General features: G+C 43.0%; 1 protein-coding gene across 6 annotated transcripts in view; it reads left to right on the top strand.

The window, feature by feature from the left end:
• Nucleotides 1-26,729, top strand: part of PSD3 (pleckstrin and Sec7 domain containing 3) — a 123,595-nt gene extending 96,866 nt beyond the window's left edge. For 5 of the 6 annotated variants that reach the window (XM_065740703.1, XM_065740702.1, XM_065740705.1 and 2 more), the window contains 5 exons: nucleotides 1,145-1,215; nucleotides 9,142-9,299; nucleotides 10,174-10,318; nucleotides 13,753-13,896; nucleotides 19,659-21,395. In XM_065740703.1, the coding sequence (XP_065596775.1) occupies nucleotides 1,145-1,215; nucleotides 9,142-9,299; nucleotides 10,174-10,318; nucleotides 13,753-13,896; nucleotides 19,659-19,874 (734 nt within the window). In that variant the 3' untranslated portion in view covers nucleotides 19,875-21,395. Of the gene's footprint in view, nucleotides 1-1,144; nucleotides 1,216-9,141; nucleotides 9,300-10,173; nucleotides 10,319-13,752; nucleotides 13,897-19,658; nucleotides 21,396-22,928 lie in introns of those variants that run through there. The other variant, XM_065740704.1, reaches the window with a different exon arrangement.
• The last annotated feature ends 270 nt before the right edge of the window (nucleotides 26,730-26,999 follow it).

Genomic DNA, 26,999 nt, shown 5'->3' with positions numbered 1-26,999 from the left:
GCCTGAACTGGTAAGTGGCAGCCCTGCCCATGGCACTGGGCAGGCTTCAAGTTTCCTTCCAAACCAAGCCATTCTATGATACAGTTCTATGAAAACACAAGAAATCTGTACAACCAGGATGCCTGCAACAGCGCATTCTGTCTTTATAGCACACTGTCATAATTCATAAGAGCTTAGTTTTATGTAGAGATTTCTTCTGTGAAATTCTATAATATGCATAATATAAGTAGGAATAATGGCCACTGTGAGAGATGAGAGTGATTAACCTCTGGAACAAATGACTAATAACCTTTTTCACTGCCACTTGGTGTCAGATCAGAATGGGTGCTTTTTAGAAGGTGATGCTTTAGTCGTGTACAAATTTCTAATTGCAGTATATATTATGTATGCAAGTTGGTTGCTAGTGTGTTCTTGGTGGAGAGTAAATTTAGGTGTATGCTTCTCATCTTTGTTTCTGTGACTGTACGGCCCATGCCATTTCTCCCTGAACCCCAGCTGAATTTCAGACTGGAGCTTTCATACTTGATTTCCCTGCAACTCCGCATTTTTCCCTCTTTTCCCTCTCATTCTTGTTCCTAGGGATCTGAGAGTTGAATCTTTTGCCTCTGTGATGCTCCTCAGTGTTACTTCAGGTTTCTTAAGAAGTGATCATTTTTCTCCTTAGCATTTATTTGGTTCCTCTCTGCGTCTGACCACTCAATATCCACTTGAGTGAACAGCAGTTGTAAGAAGGAAGGGTGCTTTTGGGAGCCATTGCTTTTAGAGCAGTGTCACACTGATTCTGAGCAGTGGCTACTGACCTATTTTGACGTGGAGAAAGGGTGTTTCCTACTAAAAACACCACCACTATACGGAGCTTATATCTAGCATGTCTGTCTACCTGCCAGAGCAGAAAGACCAGATCACTCTGGCCTGCTTTCTGCATTGCTCCTGTTCCCTTCTGATCCAGTCCAGTGTTACCATCTGGGTTGTTTTATTACTCTTCCACAGCAGGTGTGTGCAGGCACTGTGCTGAGTTGCATTGTACTTTGAAAAGGAGAGTACAGAGCAGGTTTAACACAGGACAAATGCAGCTTTCCTGTTGCCTAGACAAAGTGTAAAAATGGATCTGATTTAAATGGGTTTTCACTTGTTTTCTTTGCAGCTCCCTGGGGAAAGCGAGGCTGGAAAACCTTTTATGCTGTGCTGAAGGGAACAGTCTTGTTCTTGCAGAAGGTAGGAGAAATCACTATATTTTCAAAACTAATTAAAGCTGCAGGCATCCTCTCCACTCTCATGACCCACCTCCAGGTTCCTTTCCGTCTGACCCTCAACACAATATAATTGCTCTGTTTGTGCCCCACCCCATTTACACACGCATTGAGACATGAATCCTTTCACTAACATGTTCCTCTATTTCACAGTTTCAAATTCAGTCTCACTGTCCCTATCCAGATGTACACTCTGAATTCCGGTTTATGTCATCTCTGCCATTCATGACTGACAAAACAGCTAGCTTCACAAGCAAAGACAGATTCATTTCTCTGTCTTGCACAGATTCCTCTGGGCTGCTTTTAACACTGCAGTTGATATGTATGACTTCACCTCCTGTAAGGTTGTCCTCCTTTACAGTCTTTTCGCAGTATACTTTTCTGCAGTGGCTGCAGGAGCAGCTGCAAAACAGTTTAACAGCAGCTTGATCTTAGTCGGAATCTGCAGCTTCTGCTCCATAGCAAAATTAGAGGATACCTTTTTTTTTTTTTTCCAAAGCAGGTCATAAACACATATTTCTAAAAAATTTTACTCTCTTCCAGCAAGAAGTCTAAAAACAAACCTTCAGCTCAAGTCTTCAGGTTTTTTGGCACAAGCTTGCTTGTAATACAGTTTTAACTATACACTTTTTAAACTATAACTTCTCTAAGAAAGTGAGATGGAATATATGAGCAAGAACTGACCAAATTGAATTTTGTCAGTTTGTAGGTTTTTAAGCCTTTGGGACTCCCATTCTAAGTGTAATGTTCTTGATATAGGTGATGTATGTCCAGGTTGCTCTGCATTGTAGAAATATGCTCTTCTGAAAGTGTTTCTACATTTCCACTGTGTTTTGCAACTGTAAGGAATGCAAGTGCTTACTGTAATTTCCTTCTTCTTTGTTCTGTGTTTCTGAAGTTGTTGGTTTCTTTGGAGGCAGCATGGTGTATGGTCTTCAAGAGGGATGAGAATGGTTTGGATCAATTTCTTACAGCACAGGGTTTATGAGGTGTCTGGTCAGTGTTCAGTGCCAGAGCTGAACAGGGCTGAAGTGCTAGAACAGACAAGTAAACTGGAGGCGGGAGGAAAGATTTGGTCTGAAAGTTGGATGTTACATGCTCCAAAGCCAGTGTGAAAGACTAGAACTAGGTGTCCTGAATTGCAGCTGAGCGTTCCCTCTGGTTCTTTTGTTGGCAGCAGTTTTAGATTTTATTAAAATTGTCTGTATGGCAGGCTTGCATCTTCACTTTCCAGAGTGAATGGCAGTCAGCTGATTTCTGAAATGAGTTTAGCATTTATCTGAAAGGACTGAATGGTTCCCTAAGAATTAAGAAAGTTCTTCTCCATAGTGTATAAATTAATTTCTTATTTGATCCTTGAGAGGGATTTAATAAGCTTTCAAGGGGAAGAAGTAGAGGTGCTGTCTATTTTAGAATCTTCATTGAAAACTTACATAAGTATATATCACAGTAATATTAGTTAAAAACACTTAGACAAAATTTACAGATGCTGATGTAGCGTGCAGATTTTCTGCAGAAGGCTGCTCTCCCCACTGTAACCCTCCATCTCTTGGTAAGCATGAGAGCGATCTCACATCCGGCTATACTTCTGCAGAACAAATTGTAAAGTAAACAAAGGCAGTGACAGAGCCTTTATTTGTGATACAGGCGCTACGGGATACTAGAGAAAAGGGGAAACTAGAGAAACTCACCCCTCCCGGCAACCGTTTGGGTTAAGGAATGCAGCTGCCTCTCATTCGAACTCTGGCGCGCCGGAAAGAAGAGAGCAAGGGGAGGGGCAACCTGCGCAGGCTCTGAGTGTGCTCCCGGAAGCACAGCCGGAAGCACCACCGAGGTAGAGGCGGGCAGATCTGGCCTCTGCTCTGATCACTCAGGTGCTCATTTACTGGTTCATGGTGTGACCAGGCAATCCCATTGTACAAACACAGTGGTGGAGTGTTCTTACATGTTTTTCAGTTGTGTATATTGCTTGTGTCATGGCACTTGAATGCAGTGATTACAAGATAGTTACTCTGCAAAACTGCGCTCTCACATAGCCCCGAATCAACTTTCACTGAAGCTGTAGCAAGTGACAAGCAAGACTTTTAATTCAGTGCTAGAAAGGTTGACAGAGGGGTCTGCTGAGAAGTGACGCACTCCCTGAGTGATGGGGCAGCTGTGAGTCTCCCCAGTGTGCCTGTGACCCCTGCTCAGCAGCAGTGAGTGCCTCATTCAGCAGTGAAACATCCTCTGATTATTCTTCAGCTCAGAAGTTCCAGCAGGACTTTGCTCCAGCCTTGAAATAAACCTCGCACTGTTAGGAACATGCTATTGCAGAATTTACTAATGACAGGGTTTTAAAATACATGGCTAGACCAAGTTTAGCGGTAGTAAGTGTTAATGAATTGCTGCTTCCTTCTGCAATAGACCAGGAGACAGAAATGATCCCATTTTCATAAAAATGAGGAGCATTTTATAACCACTTGATTTCTGTGTAAAAATGCAGAACTCTGGTGGTAGTTCTGGGCAAGGGATTTCCTTCTCTCTGTTTCCCTTCTCCTAATTATACAGTACTACAGGGCAGGATGCATGCCCATATGCATTTACAAGATTTCCCTCTTTCTCTCATTATCTGTACATCTGTGATGGAAAAAGCTGTGATGATAGTTTCATTGCACTGAGTGCTATTCAAGCAAAGGAGAAAGAAATCTCACTGTTGTAGGTACTGTATGCCCACAAGTAAATGTAAAGGCCTCTGCACTGTTGCTTTCTGTTCTCATCTGTAACTCAGCTGTTCCCTCAAGACATTAATTTAAGTATTAACAGTTAGTAACAGCTGTGGTTCTCCCAGTGGTTAGTGTGATCCCAATTCTCTTCCCTTTCTGTTTGCATAGCAGACTAATTCTTATTTTGCTGTCAAAGTCTATAGATTAGAGTGGTTCCCAATGGCAGTCATTTGAGATTTATGGAGGGGTTTATCTGGACAGTCTTGTCTCTGTGCCCATTTTTTTTTTCCACTGGAAATGTTCCAGTGCTAATTATTGTGCTTCATATTGTTTTATTTTTTAATGAGTGATTAGAGAGAGAGAGTTTCTGAATTAGTGAGCACAGAGGCCACCAGAGGGGCTCATTGGAAGCGTTCACAATTAGCCAACTGTCTACTGTCTAAACATGCCTACACAATGTTATATAAAATGAGAGTTTTGACATGTTTGGGCTGTTGGCCCTGACTGTGGACATCCTCAGGCCAAAGCTAATTTCCTGTCCTCTGTTTATAGCAAGAGAAAATTGAGAAGTAGGAGCTTGACAGAATGTCTCTTCACTAGACTGACGTGGGATGCGATGTGTGTACAGAAAAGTCTTATAAGAAGGCTGACCTCATTGCATATGAGCAGGCAGTGTAGGACATGGGCCTTTGTGTTTTGACTCTGCACTGAGGTTTGCAAAATCTTGTCTCTTTGATGTGATATTTTATAATCTTGAGGGATTTCAGGTATTTGTATATAATTTTTCTCAAATAAGTTTCCTCTGTCAAAATTAAAGAGGGAGAAAGGCTGTAATGGTGTAAAGTGATCAAAGACAAGACTTTCTGAAAGGATTTTGCGTCTGTTATGTGCAGCTGACCAGAGGTGTCTACCCACAGATACCTTGGCTGATAAAAAGCTGATTGCCTTAGTTGGGTGTATCAGAAATGGGTGTAGGAATATGTGTCCACAAAGAAACTGGGTCAGCAGAATGTAGAAAAGTCATTTGATAGGAGTTTGAGAAAAATGAATTCAGCATGTAGTTATACTGTGTGCTGTGTTCACAGCAGCTTTCTGTTGATATTGAGGTCACTTTTCCATTCTGGCTCCTTATATATTTCTTGCCACTGACTTGGTCTAACTTTAGTGAGCTGCCTTTCATTTCTGCTCCACCTCCACACTGACACATGCACATGTGCTGTCCTTGGTGGCATATGAAGTATGGTTATTCCTGTGCCCCTAGCATTGTCTGCCAGTCAAGAAGAGTTGAAGGCCTTAAAGGAGAAATTCTGACAGCGCATTCACATCCCTTCAACTTTCTCATAGGCTGGCCAACGACTGATAGATATTTCTGGAATGCTGATGACTGCTTTTGGAAAAGCTGGCAGGGACCCAGCTGTCAAGGTAGGCTGCAAATAGCTGATCCAGTGGCATTAGAAAGGATTATCCTGAACTCACTCTGTCAGAAAGGAAGGGTTCTCAGTCAATATCACTTCTGGGGCTGCCCAAATGTAGAGTTTTTCTGGAACAGGTTTAGACACCAGAGTGAGATGTGACCACTGAATTAATCTCACAGAAAGCTGAGAGGCACCTAGCATGATGGTAGCTGACACTGACTCGAGGCAGTAATTTGAGGAAAGATGGAATATCATGCTTCTGAGGTCTAAGTTCCATTTCCTGGCCTTGATTTTTTTCTCATTACATGGATACTGGAGCCAGTCATTTACCCTAGAGCAACTACCAAAGAAGTCAACTTTTATACCTTTAAAGGAGGGGGCTTGCTTCCTTCATCTTCAAGATAGAGCTGGGTGAGGTGTTGGGCAGCCTTCTCCAGTTCTCGCCCTTTGCCTAGACACCTTCTCAAATGTGCCTTGAATGAGGGGTAGAGAGCGTTCTGAATGGGAGTAGGCAGAGTCCCTCATTATAGGAAAATCCATCCAACACTTGCTGGGACTTGGCAGGACCTATAGCCAGGAGAGGGAAAGAGCCTTTGCCGTAGCTCACTGTCAAGCTTTGAAAATACCTTATGTCACAGGTGATTAGACTGAAGGCTACCCTTTGGACATTAGTGCAACAGTTCTCTGCCTTTCCATTTGTTCAGCCACAACTCTGTGGTGGGTTGTGTGCCCTTGTCTTTACACAATTGGAGCCGCTGATTGTGAACATATTGCTGGTTAGCTGCTTCTTCCCTGGGCTTACTGGTGAAGTGTTTAAGCAGCATCAGGTTCTGCACCTACACTAGCTGGAGTAACCTGGAAGTTGGCAGAGTATTGGGTGTTTTGCCCTCCCTTCTGCGAAATGGTGGTCAGCACAAGTGGTGACTCTTATCCCCTGAAACACCCAGCCATATCCAGCCTCACTTGTGAGAGCACAGATGCCCTCAGCAGTTGAAGCCCCTGTCTGTATACCACCAGATAAACCATCAATTCAAAAGCTGCATCTTTTGCCCTGGAGCTTTTCCCCTGGAGAAGTACCTTGCTGGGTGTTTAAGCTAATGCTATATGATGTGTGTCCTGTACTTTGTTGTCTGCTAAACTCCATCTCATAACTTTTGTGTTCAAGTTAAGGGATCGATAGTTATGACACCTGCAGGGAATTGCTCTTCTGCTTTGCAGCTGTCATACTAGCTCCCTTGGTGGATGTTTCAGATGACACTGATTTCTGGTGAAGTCCTAAAGGAAAGATGTGGAATCAGTTGCTGGCTGCTTTGGACTCTCCTTGAGAGACTTTGTACAGTGCTGCTTCTGGCTTTTCTTATATTCGGAAAAGCCATTTGTAGTGGTGTGCTTTAAATAGAACTTGTGGCAATGCAATAATTGTGCAGTTGCCCACCTCCTGTTGCTTGGGAGCTCAAGCACTGTTCGCAGCAGACAACTGCATCACAGAGGAGTTTATCTCACCGTTTTTATTATTTGCTGGGAATGGTACCACATTGCAAACCCAAAAAGTGCTGTGCTTGCTGTACACTTCTAGGAATTTCATGCCCTGATCTGGAAGTCTGGGATGCTATGCAGAATACACCTCTGATGATTCAGGTGGAGACAGTTAAAGAGCTCCACCTCCATCTGGACTGTCACAAGTCCACAGGACCAGACAGCCTCCATCCTAGGGTGCTGAGGGAGCTGGTGGGGGTGATTGCCAAGCCGATCTCAGCCATCTGCCAGCACTCCTGGTTATCTAGAGAGGTCCTGGAGAACTGGAAGTGTGTACTTGTGTGACTCCCATCAACAAGAAGGGTCATAAAGAGGATCTGGGGAACTACAGGCCTGTCAGCCTGACCTCAGTAGTAGGGAAAGTTATGGAGCAAATCATCTTGGGTGAGATCACACGGCACATGCATGGCATCCAGGGAATCAGGCCCAGCCAGCATGGGTTCATGAAAGGCAGGTCATTCTTGACAAACCTCATGTCCTTCTATGACTGAGTGACCAGTCTGGTAGATGAGGGAAAGGCTGTTGAAGTAGTCTGCCTGGACTTCAGCAAAGCCTTTGACATGGTTTCTCACAGTATTCTCCTGGGGAAACTAGCTGCCTGTGGCCTGGACAGGTATACACTTCTTTGGATAAGGAACTGGCTAGAGGGCCATGCCCAGCGGGTAGTGGTTAATGGAGTTAAGTCCAGCTGGTGACCCGTTACAAGTGGTGTCCCCCAGGGGCTGGTACTGGGACCCACATTGTTTAATATCTTTATTGATGATCTTGATGAGGGGATTGAGTGTAAGGTTGCAGGTGACACCAAGCTGGGAGAATGTGACAATCTGCCTGAGGGTAGGGAGGCCCTCCAGAGGGATCTAGATAAGCAGGATTGCTTGGATGAGGTGAATGGGATGAGGTTCAATAAGGCCAAGTGCTGGGCCTGCACTTTGGCTGCAATAACCCCATGCAGCGCTGTAGTCTTGGGATGAGTGGATGGATGACTGTGAAGAGGAAAGGGACCTGGAGGTGCTCGGCTGAACATAAGCCAACATTGTGCCCAGGTGGCCAAGAGGGCCAATGGCATGCTGGCCTGCTTAAGAAACAGTGTGGCCTGCAGGAGCAGGGATGTGATCATCCCCCTGTACTCAGCACTGGTGAGGCTGCACCTCGAGTACTGTGTTCAGTTTTGGGCCCCTCACTACAAGAAGGACATTGAGGCCCTGGAACGTGTCCAGAGAAGGACAGCAAAACTGGTGAGGGGTCTGGAGCACAAGTCTTATGAGGATAGCTGAAGGAGCTAGGACTGTTTAGCCTGGAGAAGAGGAGGCTCAGAGGAGACGTCATTGCACTCAGTGTGATGAGGAGGGGTTTGGCCTCTTCCCCCAGGCAACAATCAGGACCCAAGGATATGTGCACAAATTGTACCAGAGGAGGTTTAGATTGGACATAAGGAAAAACTTTTTCTCTCAGAGGGTGGTCAGGCACTAGAATGACCTGCCAGGGAGGTGGTGGAGTTACTGTCCCTGGCAGTGTTTAAGAGGCATCTGGATGAGGGGCTATGTAATATGTTTTAGTAGCTTATGGTAGCAATGTTAATGATGGACAGTTGGACTAGATGATCTTTTGTGATTCTGTGATTCTATGATTTGCAGACCCTGCTCAGAGAAGATATTCCCTTCTGTGGGTCATACAGCTCTATGCTTCCAAAGAGATTGTGTAATGTGGTGTAACTAGAAGTTGGTCTGGTAACCCTGGGGATTCTTTTTTATTCTTTTAATAAAGACTACACATGAGAATAGATTGAAGAAAATGTACAAAGGAGTTGTGTGATGGTGCTGGATCCATATGGCTGTTCGTGCATTGGCAGATCAGCCATGGCTAGGCTTTCTCTCTAGCATCATCATCATCTAGAATCAAAGAAAGATTTAAAAAGTGTTGCTGTACTTGCTTTGTGGAAACTGACAGGGTGACTTCTACACTGTTAAGAACAGCAGAGCAGTGGAGGCTGAGAACTCCATCAGGAATAACTCCAGCACTACCAGTTGAGTAGTGGAGGTTGAGATCTGGCTGTGAAGAATTCCTGAAGTGAGGACAAATAGTGCATTGCTTATGTGCAACTTCTCCTCTTCCTTTCAGAGAGACCACATACTTAATAATGTTTTTCATAACTATGCAACAAGATTTTTCCTTAGAATAAGGAAAAAGGAGTAGCACGAGATACAACATGTCATTTTTCCTTGCTAATTTCTGTAGGATGAGTACAAGCCAGAAAAGGCTTTGTCAGAGGAAGATGTGAAAAATGCAGTTAGTGTGCATCATGCACTGGCATCCAAGGCAACAGACTATGAGAAGAAACCCAATGTCCTCAAGCTTAAAACAGCAGATTGGAGAGTCCTGCTTTTTCAAGCCCAGTAAGTACTCTTTTCTGATTTGTGCCAACAGTTGAGGGAAGAAAGAAGTTCTGAAGGAGGGATAAGTTCATGCCAGGACAGGTTAAAGCAGAGGTTTAAGAGGTTCAGTCTGTTTATAAGATCAGAAATAAGATTAAGTAGTGATATTATTAGAGTGCACAAGTAGTTCATGAAAAAGAAATATCAGGTTTTAAGAGGCTTTTTAATCTAGCTCAGAAAGGCATATAAGATGCAGCAGCTGGAAGCTGAAGCTGCAGGAAATTCAATTTGGAAACAAGGCACAAACTTTTAACAGTCAGAGTGATTAATCATTTTAACAGATGACCGAAGGCAGTCTTGGATTTTGTCTCCTGATGTCATCAAGATTTAACCAGATGTATTTCTAGAAGATTCTCTTTGGTTAGAAACAGAGTTAGTACTTAATACAAGAATAATTTGATTAAGTTCTTCAGGCTGTGACATGCAGACGGAACAGATGACCTTTTTGCTTCTGGCATTGAAAACTGATGCACATTTTTTTTTGCATTAGCCTTTTTGTACTGAGATCCACATGGAGCCTCCTTGAGATCTTAGGCTGCAGAGCAGATGAGACTTCAGGACATATGTCTGAATCAGGGTATTGACTGTCTCTGTTTCCTGGGCACTTGGATTGGAATAGGAAAAGATGCATACTGGGGGGAGTTATGTACCTTTTCATGAGCCAACCTGTGAATGAGACAGCTGACACTAACCCCTCTCAAAAGCCAGAAGAGTCAGCAGACTCTAAAACTTGTTGAATCCTTCTTACTCTTACTTTGAAAGTACCATTGGAGAGGTGGGAAAGGGGGAGAGGAGGCTGATTCAGCAAGTGTTTGATATGTGTTTTTCTCCCTAGGAGCCAAGAAGAAATGCAGACCTGGATCAACAAGATTAACTGTGTGGCAGCTGTCTTCTCTGCACCACCATTTCCAGCAGCAATTGGCTCCCAGAAGAAGTTCAGTCGCCCACTCCTGCCAGCCACCACAACAAAGCTATCTCAGGTGAGTTGTTGCCTAGAAGATTGGTGATAGAGATCATTCCAGACTGTCTGAAGTCTGGAAAGTGGTCCCTAACATTCTTTTGCTCCTGTCAACACTAGAATTTCTAGGAAAAATAAAACATTTGCTAAGAAGGTATATCTGTTTGTTTCCTGAGTCAAGATTTCAAGTAGAGGGAGAGAAGAATTCTGTTGATCCAAGGACGTTGGAAAAGTATTTTGCTGCCCAGTCCGAAGAGAAAATCAGAAAGCGCTACTGAGCTCTGCTCCTTATTCTCCTTGTTTAAACTTAGCAATATGTCTCAAACTGTTCCTCTATCTGGAGCCTTTCATCAAGCAGCAGGAACCATGGTTCAAACATGACTTGTGAAGGCTGTGACTTGTCACAGTTGTTTGAATCCCTGTCCTTGGAGACAGTCAAGGTCAGACTGGACAGGGCTCTTAGCAGCCTTATCTGTCTGTAGATATCCTTCATTGCAGACGAGTGAGATAGGTGATCTCTAAAGGTCCCTCCCAACTCAAATGATTCTACGACTATGATTCTATGAAGGAATGGACTTGAATATAATTCTTATATTTTTTATGAAAAGAAATAATCACTATTGTAATTAATACCAGATATAGGATTTTCATCTCATGGATATAGTCATGCAGAGGACATTTCAAATACCATCAAACTGGTGTTATTTTTCTGATGTGTTTATTATGACTGTTTCCAAAGGAAATAAGCATGTTCTTGAGTATTTGGATTATTGTGGTGATAAAGGGTGAAAGCTGATTCATCAGACAAGTATTAATTTAATTTCTCCTCTAATACTTTCACAGAGGTTCTTATCAGCTGAGAGATTTCTTGTTTCATGTTTGTCAACTGTTTATTACATGAGCATCCTTGATCTTCCCATATGATTAAATAAGGTTTTAGCTTCTGCAACGACCTGTGTCAGGGATTTTCACAGCTCTGATTCTCTTTGCATGTACAAACATCTTTTGCTTGTTTCAGACTGGCTGTACCTAACACTTGCATCTGTAGCTCTATGTATTTTGATGCGATGCATGCCTGCAATTTTCCTGCATTGACAGGATACCACTATTGATTGCATTTATCAGGTGGCAGAAGGGACAGATCCAAATTGTTGGTATATAATTTTATGAGTAAGGTGCTATAACTTTTAGTCATCTCCCCATGCTGGATTTCTTCTTAAATGCATCTTTGCCATCGTCATAGCCTAGCAACACTCCTTAGAAACCATTATCTCATAATCTACATTTCTCTAAGGGGGTGTTTTTTATATCGCCCCTGCTTTTTTCCTGCTCTGTGGCAGTAGCCTTTCTTCTTACGATGTAGTGACCAACTTTCCATCTTCTATTCTGGGTCAGAGTTTAAATCATGTTTCATACTGGATAATAATAACTTAACCTTTTGCTCATGCATACTTACATATATATATTATCTGGGTTTTCAATAATTTACCCCCAGCCACAAAAAAAGCATTTTTACTCATAATTGTTCTGTGTGATTGTTCCATTTAACACACTGTTTCCTAGTCTTGGCTGCTTCTGTTTAATCTGGAAAGAGAAAAAACAGAACACATCCCTGTGATTTGTGTCTTGAAGAAAGGGAGACACAAAAAGTGGAATAAAATAAGCTTTTTTAGCTAATAGCAGAATTATGTTAAGTGTGCAAAGGAGATAAATTCAAAGACAAGCAGAAACATTTCTACTTTTCTCTGTCAGTATGGAAAAGCTGCCAGCAGGCTGCTTCTTATTTGGAAGACAGAAAATATGAATTGTCAAATCCCTCAGCTTGCTGTTTAGGATTTTGTTGGCTGAATCATGATGCAAAGTACTTCTTCAGGGAGCTTCTTCCTGATCATGCAGAAGATGCAGTGAGGACCTAACACGGCTGAGGGAGGGAGGGCTGGACATGACAAGCTGCATGTGATCATTGTACCATGATTGTCTGATCACTGTTAGTCTAGAGGGATGTGACAAAACTGCATATAAAGGAACACCAGTGTAGAGAGGATTTAGAAACTTTGTTTCCCATTTTTTTCTGGGGGTGTGAACAAACACACAAATACATGGAAGGGCTGCTCCCTGCAAATTACAACTGCCAATTTAACAACTTCTCAAAGACCTCTAGTCATCAGAGTGGAGAACCCACTGCAACAGGATGTCACTGAGACCAGCAATTTAGCACGAAGATTTGTTGGACACCTACAGGAAGAGCAGTGGGTCCAGGATAGTTTCTAATACTGACAACAACTTCTGGGAGCCAGTAGGAATCAGTTTGATCCCACCCATGTATAGGTGAAGGCAAATTATCCCACTTATTTTCTTCTACAGCCCTCTCAGAAAAAAAAAAAAAGAAATAATGAAACACAGATTAGCTAGGGCTCAGTTATCATCCTCTGTAGACATTTTTCCCCTTTCTGCTCTTTTCTGTAGCTCAAATTATATGAGCTGAAAGGCTTAGTTCTTGGTGTGACTCAGTGCATTGCAGATATGTCTGAGATAGGCTTGAAGTTGCAAGCTGTACATCCACTTCTATCACTAGGACACTACTGTCAGCAGTGCTCACTTCTGAAGCTAGGTAAATGTCTAGTAACTGAGCAAGGTGTTAGCTGCTGTCATTAAGGTCTGCACAATATTATCTATATTTTGGATTTATCTAAATCAAAGATAGTTTTCAATCCAAGCCTAGAGGTGACCAGAAGGCCATGCAGCAGGAGCTGGAAACCTTCTGAGCTGAGGGAAGGTTAGCTGACAGATGGACTGGAGGAAGTGAGTGGGCCTGGCATTATGATAAAGGAAATTAGAAAGGAGAGAGTAGCAGCTTCTCACTCTTTCCAGCTGCTCAGTGGGAAAGCAGCTATTAGCAGCTTAGTAAAATGAGATACCTTTTTAGGGGAAGCCCTTCTTCTGCTGGATGCATTGTATTGGTCTAAACAAATGGAAGCCACAGACTGGAGAGCATTTGGTGGTGTGGACATGTATGGAAGAGCTCTGATTCCGTGTCCTTTCTGTCCTGGAAAAAACTGCCTTTATATTGCAGAGACCTAAGGCAGGCTCTTTGCTTCTCGCATTCAGCTCTTGGTCTGACTCCATATAGCTGCCTTAATTAATTTGCCAAAAATGTATTAGAGGAGAAGTGTCATGTTGTCAGTAACACTCTGCAGCAAGCTGCTTCTGTTGCTTTCAGCAAGGCAAGGGGTGACAAGTTTGCTGTCCTTCCCACTGGCATTTGCTCACTGCTGAGTTTTCTGCAAAGTTGGACACTTTATTTGGATGTCTTTGAGAATGCTGCTGGGAACAGAGCTTTGAGAAAACAGGTCTGATCAATCTAATTAAAATTAGTTAAGGTAAAGTCCTTTTTTACTTTCCTTTGCTTATTAAACATTTTAGATTCTATAATTTATTGCCTAATTTGTTCTGAAGGATGAACAGCTGAAATCCCATGAAGCTAGGATGAAGCAAATCTCCACTGAACTTGCTGAACATCGCTCCTATCCTCCTGACAAGAAGCTCAAAGGCAAGGAAGTAGATGATTACAAACTGAAGGACCACTATCTGGAATTTGAGGTATGTATGGGAAGCTTTAATGCTTTTACTTTTTGTGTAATGGATGGGTCTGGTCTCATACTTTAATATAATCCTGTTTTTCTTCAATTTTCACCTCAATCCAGTAAGGAGGATGTGGATGTGGTTCCTCCTTTTGATAAAGACTTCCTATGACCTTGGCTATGGACTTAGCTCCTTATCTGTAAAATGGTAAAATGTGACCCTCTCTTCTTGCTTTTTTTATTTTTTTGAAGACATAACAAGCTTTTTTTGGCAAGAGCTGTCTCTTGTGAATCTGTGTTGTCCAGAGTGATAGGACACTGTAGCTGTAGCTCTTTGTTGGTGTCATTGCACATGGTCAGTTTGAGATGTGTTTCTGCTGCTTTGTTCAATGAGTGTGGCTGGCTAGTTTGCTTTTCTACATCCCATGTATCTGAAATGATCTGACCAACAATCAAATGAGGAATTGACTGTTAAGCAAAGGGTACACAATAATGTGAACAAGAGAGACTTCATCAATAAAAGAAGACTAGAGTCATCTCACACATACCATATTATTAAGGAAGTACTCATAGAGTGATATTGTAAGGAAAACTTCCATACCCTTCTTGGCAAGCAGAAGGAATTAGAGTTCTGTGCTGTGGCAGGACTACAATCCTATTGTGACCACACAGAGATTCAGTAGGGTAGTTCAGACAACAGGAGTGCTGCCATGGATGGATACAGGATTTTTAGGAAGGACAGGCACAGTAGTCTTTTGTGTGATCCTGCGGCCCACTCACAAATCTTTGTCGAAAGCTTTTGGTTCAGTATTAGTGTATACAGCAAGATAGGTGGCATTGTGTTGTCTAATGATGGGCCATTTTCGAAGATCTGCTAGAGGACTTGTGCTTGCAGGCCCTGGTCCTCCTGCAGAATTTTGACCACCTTGTTATCTTCTTGAGAGACAGCACAAGCAGGGCACAAGCAATCCATGAAGTTTTTGGAATGCATCAGCAACTTCCTAATGTGTGTGATCAAGCAGCAGACAAGTAGAGGCACTTCTCTGGACCTCTCCTCTGGAAAAGGAAGAACTCAGGCACATGTTGGGGACAACCATGGCAGCAAGTTGCTATGAGATGTGGACTTCATGATCCTATAAGGAAAAATCAAAGCAAAGAATAGAATCGCAACTGCAAACTTGAGGCCTGTATACTGAACTTTTGGAAGAGTCTGTCATGGTGTTATCCATGACTGGACATGAGGGAAAAAAATAAGTGAAAGATGGAGGAAAAAAAACTGCACTGTTGGTGGCCACGGTGCAGCCTGAGCAGAGCCATATGCTCTGGGGAGATGGGAAAGGGGAAGGGGAAGGGTATGGATATAACAAATGGGTAAAAAAAAAAAAAAACCAACAAAAAAACCCAACAATGGCAGCGACTTAAGGAGGAACAGTAACTTTACTAAATCTAACAAAATCAAACAACTGGGAGAGACAGAAGTTTCCAAAACCAAATCTGAGAGCTTACATTAGTAAAACTGCAGGTGAAGCACACATGCTGTATCTCTGCAGCAGCCAAGGGAGCGCATGTGTTCCATTTTGTGCCACAGCATTAACTCTTTAACTCCCAGCATGATGTTCTGATGTGGAATACCAGCGTCAAAACCACAACAGAGTCCTGTGCAATATGGCTCTTAGTGGAAGAGTGCTCCAGGAGAGCCAAGTTTCAAGTATCACCTCTTCCAAGCTCAGAAATGGTCCACACTAACAAGTAAGAAAACAAACAAAGGTGGCAAAGACCTCTGTGAATGAAGAAGCCACTCCTGAAAAAAATCAGCCATAGAAATGAAGTACACAGAAGTGGAAGTTGTGGCACGTAACAGCAGGAGTATAGAGATGTGTTCAAGTATCAAGTTTGTGTTCTTGGTTTTAAGGACACCAGAGCCTATGTAGGGTTGAATTTGGCAGAATGTAAGAAGGTCAAAAAGGAAGGTTTCTATAGGTACCTCAGCAGCAGAACAACCAGGGAAAATGTGGGTCCTAGTTGAAGCCTATAATGGAGCAGCAGACCTCGTCACAATAGTCAGGGAAAGGACAAAGAAGTTAATACCTTCTTTGGCTCAGTTTTACTGGTAAGACCAACCTTCACCCATTGCAAATCCCTAAGCCCAGTGAGTAAATCTGGAGTAAGTCAGATTTACCTAGTTAGGAAATGATAGAAGTTGGATACATACAAGTCCATGAAATCTGATAAGATTGACCCCTGAGTGGAGTTCTCAGAGAGATGAATGATGTAATTGGGAGGCCATTCTCAATTATCTCTGAAAAATCATGGTGACCAGGAGAGGTTCCTGAGGACTAGAGGAAAGTCTATGTCATTCCTATTCCAGGAAAAGCAAGGAGGAAGGTCCAGGGGACTACGGTCTGGCTGGATTATTCTCCATCCAGGGGCGGCTGATAGAGTTAATTCTCCTGGATACCCCTTCCAAAAGGACTGAAGACAAGAAAGTGACTGGGGGTAATCAGTTTTTGTTTGTGAAGGGAAAATCACACCTGATCACCACAATAGCATTTTTCAGTTATATGTCTGGCTTGATAAGTGAAGAGAGAGCAGCGGAAATTGTTTATCCTGACTTTAACATAGATTTTGATGTTGCCTTCTCTAATATCCTTCAACGATCTGACAACGGGTAGAATGGGAAAGTGGGCAGTGGGATGGTTTGGAAGCTGATGATTGAACAGTTGTGATCAGTGGGATGGTCAGTATTGAACACATCACTAGTGGACAGTTAAGCCACATGCTTTCCATCTGTTGGGGTGTTTTGCAATTGGGAGAGCAAAGAGTTGCTTGGATCTGGACTCTAGACTCAAGGTTTATTTTCAATTGCTTCTAGAAGCATGATGAGTATGGATGAAAAGTAGGCCTTACTGTTTGATGATTTGTAATGACTAACAGAAAAAGAAGCTGTTGTGTTGTTTTGTGTGTGTGTGTGTTTTCTTTCAATTTTATGTTGAGAAGTATGTCTCAGTTACCATAGTACAATGCAGAACCAGTATAGCACAGAAGACAAAAGATATCCTTGAACAAGTTCAGTCTGCACAGTTCAAATGTGTGTTCAGCACTGCAAGAATGCCTGTCTAAGCAGGCAAATGGATATACTGACTTCAGTTGTGTGTGTGAGATGATGATTCAAGATGCTTCTGTGCAATGCTGCATTACCCACACATTTCACACATTTCAGAGGCCTTGTTGAACAATCAGTTCAACAGTTTGTAGGGAAAATAAAAAGTGAGCTATCTGAAAAAGCAGAATGGGAGCTTTCCTTCAGTTCTGGAATTCTCACCTTCCTTTCAGAACAGAGTGCTGTCAGTGTCAGACAAGAACTGGTGGCAGACCTTGCTGCATGAGGTCACTGCAAAAGGACAGGAGGTCCAAGTATTTTATACTTGACTCTTTCAGGCAGAGCCTGCGGGCTGACTAGACCTTTCATCTGCATATGAGGGGCCAGGCTGATACATCTCCAGAAGCATAGCATTCCTTTTGTTCCAAAGGAAGCAGTGTAGTCCCATTAGGGAGGAGGAAGCAGAATTTCTTTTCTTTAGGCCCTTGTAATTTCTCTTTACTCAACTGCCTGAGTTTCCATCATTCTTATTCCTGATGTAGTTCCTTAGGTTCCCTAACCCTAACGCTAACCCTAACCCTAACCCTAATCCTGATGTGGTGTTTCCTTGTGAAGGGATGTGAACAAGAAGTTTATTGTTTCTTGTTCAGGAATGTGTCTTCAGACATTTCTCTTACCTTCTGTCTTTGCCTGTAGAAACGAAGCTCTCTGTCTGAAGAGGTACTACTCCAGATTTTGATAGTTCAGTATGACCAAGAGATCTTCTGAATAGTGTCAGAGGTGAGAGGTGAAGCTAGGAATTTGATGGATGGCTGCCTTATCTCATGTTTACATGCATTCAGTCTTCATAGATAACCATTTTTAATTCTTGTGTCTTATTTTCTTGACAGAATTTTCTAGATTTTTTTTTTAAAGGAAATTTCCACCTAATTGAGTACTTCAAATGTCAGAGCATTAATAGAGCAAGTTTGTAGCTGAAATCAAATTAGAAACTTCTGGATGAATTGTATAATTGAGACATAAATGGTAAGCTCCCAATATCCAGCACAAAATGGCCTTTGATGAAAATGCAAGACAGAAACTAGTCCTTGATTTCCATTCTGATGGCCAGGTCTTGTCCTGTAGTGGTGTTTAGTGCACCAACAATAAGCAGAATTTCATATGGTGGTGATGTCTTATGCACCCGTGATGAATATACTGATACTAGCCTTATAGCACTCTCTTGGCTTCTTTTTTATGCAGAGATGTCCCATGTGTTTTGTGATGAATCATCCATCAGCCCAGTGCATTGCCTGAATTCCGCTTGCTCCTTCTACATTTCCTATTATATTACATGACACATCTTATCTACTTAATGTGTTTGACTTTAACATTGTGGAGATGAAGCTCCAAATGTGGAATTTATAAGAATGCCTTTTTTTTCATTTACTTTTTAGGTATATTCTCTGTATGAGGTTTTGTTTATTCAGAGGGCTCTCTGGAAACACTGTCACTGTCACATTCTCTCATGTTCTTTATATTCTACTCTTCATAGTAGTTACCAAGCTTTTAGTCTTTCTGCCCTCAAATAGGTATTATTACCTGAACTTTTATTACAAATCAGAAGAATTTTTACTAAACAGTTTTTGCTTAGTGAAGAACATAACACATTGGCGACTGTTTTCAGTGGAAATGCTTGCACCCTCCTTCTCTGGCTCCCAGCCCACTAGGGTCACCTCAACTACAATTTCTGCACCACATCTTTAGTGGTATTGTCAGGGTCAGGTTATTGAACAAGTGCCAATAAAGGAGTTGATCAGTTCTCAGCACCTCCTGCCCCATGTACTGTGCTTAAGGCCCAGTGACCTTTTGTTAATCTACCTTCCTTTTCTTGGTTGCTAAGATGTTCTATGCAGAAAGGTGTTAGCACAACAGAAAAAAACTTTCCCACTCGAAGGGGAAAGTTCACTTCAGATGAAAATCCAGAGCAAGCAGGAATGGTTCATGGTAAAGCGAACTTCTTCCATACAAAAAGTACAAGTGTTTAGACTCTTGTCTCTTGTCTCTATCATTCATCTTGATATGTCTTGTCAGGGGAATATGCCCTGCTGCTCTCTCATCTATTACATCTTCTCAAGGGCTTGGAGGTGGCCAAGCTGGTAGAATTTGAGTTCAAATGGGCCTGACTTTGGTTTCTGCCCCCTGGGATAAAGCCAGAAAAGCAGCACCCACTAATGGGAAGGGAGGGTTGCAGGGGACGGCTGTAGTCATACATATTTTTTTGTCCCTTAGCTCATTTTGCCGCGCATTATCTATCTCCATGTCTTCTTTGAACACACAGTGTCTCAATATTTATGAGGTGACACAGCATGGCCAAGGTCAGAAAGATCCTTCTTGGTTTTGTTATTCAAAAATAACCATGCATTCTAGCTAGCTGAGTGCCACCGTTCAGCAGGCCACTGAGATTTGTATGCTGCAGAACTGGTGTTAAAAATTACACAGCATTTCCCTGCATTACAGCCTGACCAAAATCCTTTTTGCACAGTGTAATTTGCATTAGCCACCATTGTTCATATCCATATTAGACTGCTTACTTTCAAAATCACTTGAAATTTTGATCTGTTAGGTCACCCAGACAGTCTCTCAAATGTTTCTGCAGAATTTGTCGTAAACTGATTCATCCCTTTCTTTTCATTTCCCAGAAAAATCGCTATGAGATTTATGTTGGCCTCCTGAAAGAAGGGGTGAAGGAGCTGCTGAGTGGAGGAGAGAATGATGCGTCAGGACTGAAGAAATCTCACTCGAGTCTGTCACTCAATCAGGAGTCTCCAGTTAGTGCCAAGGTGAAACGCAGTGTCTCAGAGAGGAAGGGCTACAGGCCAGAAACACCACCCAGCATTAAACAGAAGTTCATTTAGGGTAGAAATAAAAACTAGGGGAACAGCCATGCAGCAAAGTACTGGTGGTCCATTTTTTTCCATTTAATAACCTGTCAGACATGAAAATAAGTGTGTCTGCCTGAATGGGGTGTTAGTGACATTTTCTACTGTATATTTTGCTGTTTCTGTGCAGATTGTGGGAGACATCTTTGCTCCTGCTTTGCTTTGCTCTTTTAATTTATCATTTAGCAGTTGAATCATCGGGACTGATTTTGTGTTCTGTTACTAAAGGAGCTGGGGGAGGGGTAGAACGCTGTGACATATATTCTGTTCCTTCCCCATTTATCTCCTCCCATCAGTACATGGCTTTCAACTCTAAAGTCACTTGCCACTTCATTTGTGTGGTGGGTGAGAAAAATAACGACAAATGCTGCAGCATTCTGCACACAGGCTGTAGCTGTGTGCTGTGGTGATTAGCAATGGGTGCTGTGGTAAATAACTGCTATTGCTTGTTGTTATTGCATTGACCCTGGACCCACAAATGAAAGGACTGCAACCTGGAAATCTCTGGCAGTGCTGGGATTACAGCATTGGAATCATCTGTTTGCTTCTTTCCAAGCAGAAAGTCTACACCTGAGTTAGCAAGGCTGGGGGTTGTTCAAACCTGTGCTGTCTCTGTGGTCAGGGAGATGAAGAATTACCAAGTTGGTATGAACCTTTGGGTTGCAGTAGTGGCTGCTGTAGGTGTCAGCCATTAGCAACGTGTTCTAAAGACAAAGGACCTCTGTGTAGTTTTTAACTGTACTCTCTCACTTAGCTGCTTTGTAGAGCCTTATGATGCACTGTCTCCTGATGCTCCAATTTCCAGGAGTTTCCTTGTTGGTATGTGCAGATGTATGCAATTTCTCTGGTAATGACTGAGTACTTTGCCTTTTTTCTTCAGGAACTTTTGCCTTTTCTCTTCAGGAAGGGATTCTCCTCAGCTATTCATTTTTCTGCTTTAGCTGATTTACAGGTGGAAGAAACTGGGGCCAACTGGAGAATGTCATAGACCTATTCTCACTCAGGGTCAGGTTTTGATGCTGTCCTGGTTACTCCATGCTGGCAGCCTGACTGACACATCTCACCCTTCACTTGCCAGTGGCTGGCTCACATTGGAAGTCCAGCATATCCTGCTTCAGGCTTTCAAAGGGAAGTAGGGGCTGGGGGGATACTACTGTGGGTAGAGCTTCCCATACTTCAAAACCCTGTTTGGCCCACAGATTCTTGCAGTATTTGGCAGACTTGAGTACAGAAGTGATGCAGAAATCATTTATTTGCTTCCCAGCTCCTCTTGCCTTGTGGAAGCAAGAGCGTTGGCTTGCCTGGTATTGTACACTCTGAATTTTCATCTCTGATTTGATACTAGCTTGCTCAGTGAGCTCAGACAAGTCTCTCCCTCTTTGTCTCACCCTTGCCGTATGAAAACTAGTATAACCATTCTCGCCCTTTTCACAGAACATCTTGAGAGGTAAGGTTGAGGCCATCTGAAAAATATTGATTGCTAATATGTTGTTATGCCTGGCATGGATGTAATTCTTACTGTATAGAGAAACATCAAGATCAATGCAAGGTCTATTTAGAAATGTGCTGGTATTTTCAGCCCAAATAATGTAGAGTCACACATCAAGAAAAATTACCATCTGATTGGATCTGTGCTCTGCCAGACTTCCCAAAGTGTCCAAGTCAATTAGTCTAGCTTATTGAACTTCTGGTTCAGTGGACAGAAAAAAGAGCAGTCAAAGATAGAAGGACCTTAACAGGTGCAACGTGACTTGCCTCCTCCACTGAGTACCACTGTGCTTTCTGAGTGTGCTGACCGTTGGCTGTAACCAAGATGACATGCTCTCAGATGAAGACGTGTCTCACCAGGAGGTGTTGAAGCACATCAATCCCTGCAGTTGCAGTCTGGCAGCACAACCAGATGGGACTGATTTCATGTGTGATGATATGTTTGCATGATGCATGTGTGGTCCACACATTTGGCATATGCCACTGAGAGTGGTTGCTCCATGCTAAGAGTCAGGAAGTCAGCACCTAGCCCTGGAAATGTCTGTAAAAACTGCAGTCCTGATTAGAAACTGTCAGCACTTGTCTAGTGCTATGACTGTAGAAATTTTGTGTGATTATAGTAAAGCATGTGTGTTCAGTCCTCTTGCTTTCTTTTACTAGAGCCGGAGGGACAGAGTACAGCATACTGCACTGGGAGACTCACTGTGTGACAGTGCTTATTGGAGGGGATTGTTTGAATTAATCATATCTGGTAGACAAACAGCTTATGGAGGGGGAACAAAGCTAGGAGGTAGCCCTGCAGCTGTTTGTCATTCTTTGGTGGTTTATAACAAACAGTAGAGAGATAGGTTGTGCTGAGATGGAAAAAGATGTATGGGAGATGCTGAGTGCATATTTAAGAAGAAAACTTGCTGTAGATAGTGGCATTTCATAGAAAGCGTGCAACAGAAATAGAAAAAAGGTGCAGGTTTGTAAATGGGCCCTGCTTGACTTTCAGAGCTGGGTTGTCTGGTTGAGCTTTTCAAGTGCAGCCTGGAACATGCACAGCAAACCTCTTGTGAATACAGAGTGCATCTCTTTTAAAAGATGAAGAGGCGACATTTAACTTTTTTTCTCAGCTTTTAAGATGCTCTGGCTGCTGTTGGCTGCTGAGTTGCTGAACTCAAAAAGAAATGATTCCCGTAAAATGCGTTTCCCAGCTTTGACAGAGAAACTGGTTAATTCCTTTTCAATGTTGTTGCAGAGGAGATGATTGGAAGCAATAGGAAAGTCAAAAAGTAAATTGCAAAAATGATTTTTTTTTCTGTTTTTAATATTTATTCTCCATTTCCAGGTATACTTGCAAATGGACTACAGTGTAAGCTTTAAGTCTCAACTATGCTTAGCAAATGCAGCTTTTCACTACATTTTTTAGTGATTAAACATTTGTTGAGCTTGGAGTACACTTGTTGAGATTGTTGAGGAGTGCAGATTAGAGCATTTGTCAGGTTCTGCTCGAGTTTTAATTAATGTCATTTTACTTCGTTGCTTTACAAATTCTAGGCATCCCAGGCACCCAACTGAAAATGCAGATTTCAGAGGCCGAGAGAAAAAGGAGATGCTGTCGTGAAAGCCTAAGCCTCCTGGACTCCCTTAGGAACAAGATCAACTACTAAGCAGTACTGTCAGTTGCTTGCTTTTTTTTTTCCAATGCTATTGTGAAGGTTGGACACAGACTCTCAGGGGTCGTCAGTGGTGCATGTTTTTGGGTGGTACCACAGGGAGTCTGACTGGTTGGCTTTGCATGGTATCACTACCCTGCCTCTCTTTGCTGAGTGTTTGACCTCAGCGACTGAGGAGCTCCCACTGTAATGTGTAAGAGTATTCTGCTGAGTTCCAGCCTTCCCCTGGGGTCCCTGCATGCCTGGCTGTCCCCACCATGCGTCTGATTTCAGTATGGCTTTCTGGGGATGCTCAGTTTGAGCTGAAGTTACACGGGACTTGTTTTGGGCCCTGTTCAGTGCAGGTAGAGCTGTGTTTAGATGCTCAGTGTTAAGATATTGCAGCACCAGCTCCTTCAAATGCAGCTGAAAGACCACCACCAGTGTGCATGTGAGTGTGCAGCCCCCAGGGCAGCCTTTGCGTTGATGCCTCTAGGGAGGCATCATTCTTCTTTGCCAGCCTCCCTGCTGCAGCATGCCGCCTGGAAACCATCACTCAGGCAAAGCCTCTGCCCACCTCTTGAGAGGGAGATGTGGAGAAGGGAGCTGGATCAGGCCAGCATCCTTCTCTGAAGCACTGCTGGCTGGCTCATGTATGTGGGCTCCTCTCCTGGCTGACAGAGGAGCGGCAGGAAGGTTTGGACCAGGTCTGGACATGACAGCAAAAAGTAGAGGGAGGGAAGGCGTCTTTGTGCTTCTCCCTCTTCTCCTGCAACCAAAGGTGAGATACTCTCCCAAAGCCAAAATTGCACTCTCCTTTGTAAGGCAGCAGGATGCTGAGATTTTTGTCAGCAGTGCTGTGAAAGAAAATGTCTGGGCCAGCTGTGTTTGTGTGTGTCTTGCAGATAAATCATGCACGGACTAGTGAACATGACTGCAGCTTTTTAATCCAGTATTTATGTTGTGTCTTTAATTGATGTAGAAAGATAAGTTAGCCAGCAGGGTGATTAATGTAGCAGAGCTGTGGGGGAACACTGTTCAGCTGTGACGCCAACTCAGACACTTTTTCATCTATAGCCAGCCACTTGTAAATGGTTACCAGAAGCTTTCTAAGGGCTGTAACCACTCATCCCTAAAGTGCTTTCTTTTTGATTCTGCCTGCTCCAGAGTGCTGCCTGACCAAGTTTAGGGGCTCTTCTGGATGCAGTCTGCAGCAGAGCCCTGTATTGAGCAGGAATTTGAGCTAGCTAGCCTCCACAGGCCCCTTGTGACCTGGATCGCACTTGTGCCTTCCTATATTTAGGCCGGTTGTCCATCTGGCTTGAAACAGCCAAGCTTTTGGCACACTCCAGTGGGGCTGTGCTTCCAGTTGATGAGAGCAGTCACTTTGGTGTGTAGGTGGTTGTGACAGTGGAGAAAGTCAGTTGCAGCAAGGTTATCATTGCAGAGATTGCACTGTGTTGTTTCTGAAAGTGGGGAAGGCTTTTCTCTGCAGACAGCTTGTAGCTTACTTGTCTGCTTTCTCCATCCCTAAATCAATTTTGGCCTTACCACAGTTAGTCTGACAGCTCCTCCTCCTTTTCTGTCAAGCTGTTCCTGTCTGTCATCTTAGCACCTCATCTGCTTCTTTGTAACAGGTCTCTTTCTTTCCATGCTTGCAGAAATGTGGAAAATTTGACTGTCCCATCTTGCCTTGAGAGAACTTGCTCTGAAGCAGTGCTGCATCAAATAGATAACCCTTTGAGCAGCTTTCCCATTCTGCTTTTTTATAGCGTGTATTCTCAGCTACATTTATAGCTGGAAGGTGAGAGACAGTTTCAGACTCCTGTGTTCCTCATGTGTTGTGCTGCATGGATGCAAGGTCCCCCTGTCACACTTAGACCAGACAGGTGTGACATTCCTAGTCACCTCTCTACGAATCTCAGAGGCAGAGGCAGCTTTCTGTGGGGAACATTTGACATACTGTTTTGCAAGAATTTGGGTACTTTTCTAAATTCCAGGTCAGAAGTTTCAGGGAACTGTGTGGGGAAAAAAAGAAAGAAAAAAAAGACACAATTTTCAGTCAGTGCCTCAAGCACAGAGAGATGATATCCAGAAATACCACCTGCTTTTGTAGAGGCAAAGGCAGTATAAACCTCATCTCCATCAATCTTCCAGGTGGCTGCTTGTTTAAACTTTACTCACTGTGGGTCTCCTGAAACTCTGGGGTGCCACATCTCCTCTGAGAGGACAGTTCTGAAGTCACCATTTTACCAGTGTTCACAGAGCATGCCTGAAGCTCTTCAGCATGTGCTCCTGTTGTCAGCTGCCCAGATTTCCAGGAGGGGAAAGCTGAAGAAGCTGTGTCAGAAATATCTTTGAAATAAGTGATTTCCAGATTATGCTTTATAGGGAGTATTATTTATAGCATATGTGTGTGCAATTTGTCTTTTCCTCTCCTTTCTGAGCTCTCCCAGCAGCACAGGTATGGCTTAGTGAAATGCTCCACCTGGATTTTCTGTGCATTCGCTCCATCAAGTAGAGGCTTGTCAGCCTCCAGAGAAACTGTATTTCCCAAGCTAAAAACCAGTGCATGGGACCATTTCCCATATGGCTGATGTTACAGAAGACATTTAGAAAGCCAGTGCCACCCTCCATGGCAGTTCACTGCCTGGGTCCTGGGGCACAGTGTGCTCCAGCATTGCCCTCAGTACTGGGAGAAATTAGAAATGCGGGCTTCCTTTTCCACATAAACCATACTGCTTAGGAAACTGCCCTCCATTTCTGTCACCAGCAGCCTCATCCAGGGGTGTCACAGCTTCATTGGGAAGAGGCTAATTTAAGTAAGAGTTAGGAGGAAAGGTTGCCCTGGAGAGATGTGTCTGGAAGTCCTCTGTGAGTGTCAGCTCTCCTGTTGGCAGCATCCAGCTCAGCAGTGAAAGGAGGCCAGCTCAGCTCTCCCTGCAAGTAGGTACCTTCCTCATTTATTTTGTTAGCTGCATTGAAGCTCTGTTAATTATTTATTAGATCACTTTCCTTAACAAGTCCAAGTTACAGCTTTCCCAGAGGCTGCACTGTTGACCTGACTTCACTGCTGTGGTCAAAAGGAGCAAATGTAGGCCAGCACAAAGTGCTTCTGTCATTTCTTTGAGCACTGAAGTATTCTATAAAAGTTATAAATTGTTAAACAGTAAGGGACCTACTGTGGCATCTGCTGTTGAAGCTGTGCCAGGAATCAGCTGGAGTACATGCCTAAGGTGTGTTTGGCCTGAGGAAAAAGTACATAGCAATGCGTGGTTTAGAAATGCCACAAATTACAAGGACACAGCTTTTCTCTGATGTAAACCTTTAAAACTAGCATCCACTCTGTAGCAGTGGTCCTGTCTGTAATTCACCTAAACTAGACCAGCACAGCAAGATGCATTTTGTTCAAGCAGACAAGTTTCACCTTTGCCTTGGGCAATGTGAATATCTTTGTGTAACCCCTTAGCAGCTAGCCAACTGCTATGGAAACATGTTGGACACAAAGTCCTTTGTCTTCCCAGAGCCTCTTGCTGGGAAAAGGGTGGTCTATGGCACCCAGTCTCTGCTGCTTCACAAGGCACATGCTATTGACAGTAAAAGTCTTAAGTCACTTAGGCACTTAAGAAAATCTCATGCTCAGTGCTGTCAATTTCTGAAAAATTGTAGGATGAGAATGGTGGTGGATTTATTTTTATTTTTATTTTTTACTGTGTACATATTCGTGACAACTATGGCCTCTTACTTGAGGCTAGGATTATAACATGGATAAAAGAACAAAGTTTTCTGGCAGTTTGAAAACTTGAAAATCAGTACGCCCTGTATGAGGTACAGTCTGAGGCTTACAGTACTTGGTGAATGTGTTTAAGTGATGCCTATAAATGTGTGTATGTGTTTCATAGGATGGCTTCTGTGACTCAATACTCCAGCCTGCTGTTCTTTTCTGAGGCTTCTTTTGGTCAAAGTACTTAAG

Source organism: Cyrtonyx montezumae, unplaced genomic scaffold (genome assembly GCF_038088225.1).
Source record: "Cyrtonyx montezumae isolate F1298 unplaced genomic scaffold, pur_monq_1.0 scaffold_29, whole genome shotgun sequence".
In the NCBI taxonomy this organism is placed as follows: Eukaryota; Metazoa; Chordata; class Aves; order Galliformes; family Odontophoridae; genus Cyrtonyx; species Cyrtonyx montezumae.
The sequence above is the reverse complement of the archived record's forward strand: the minus strand, read 5'-3'. Positions and strand labels throughout refer to the sequence as shown.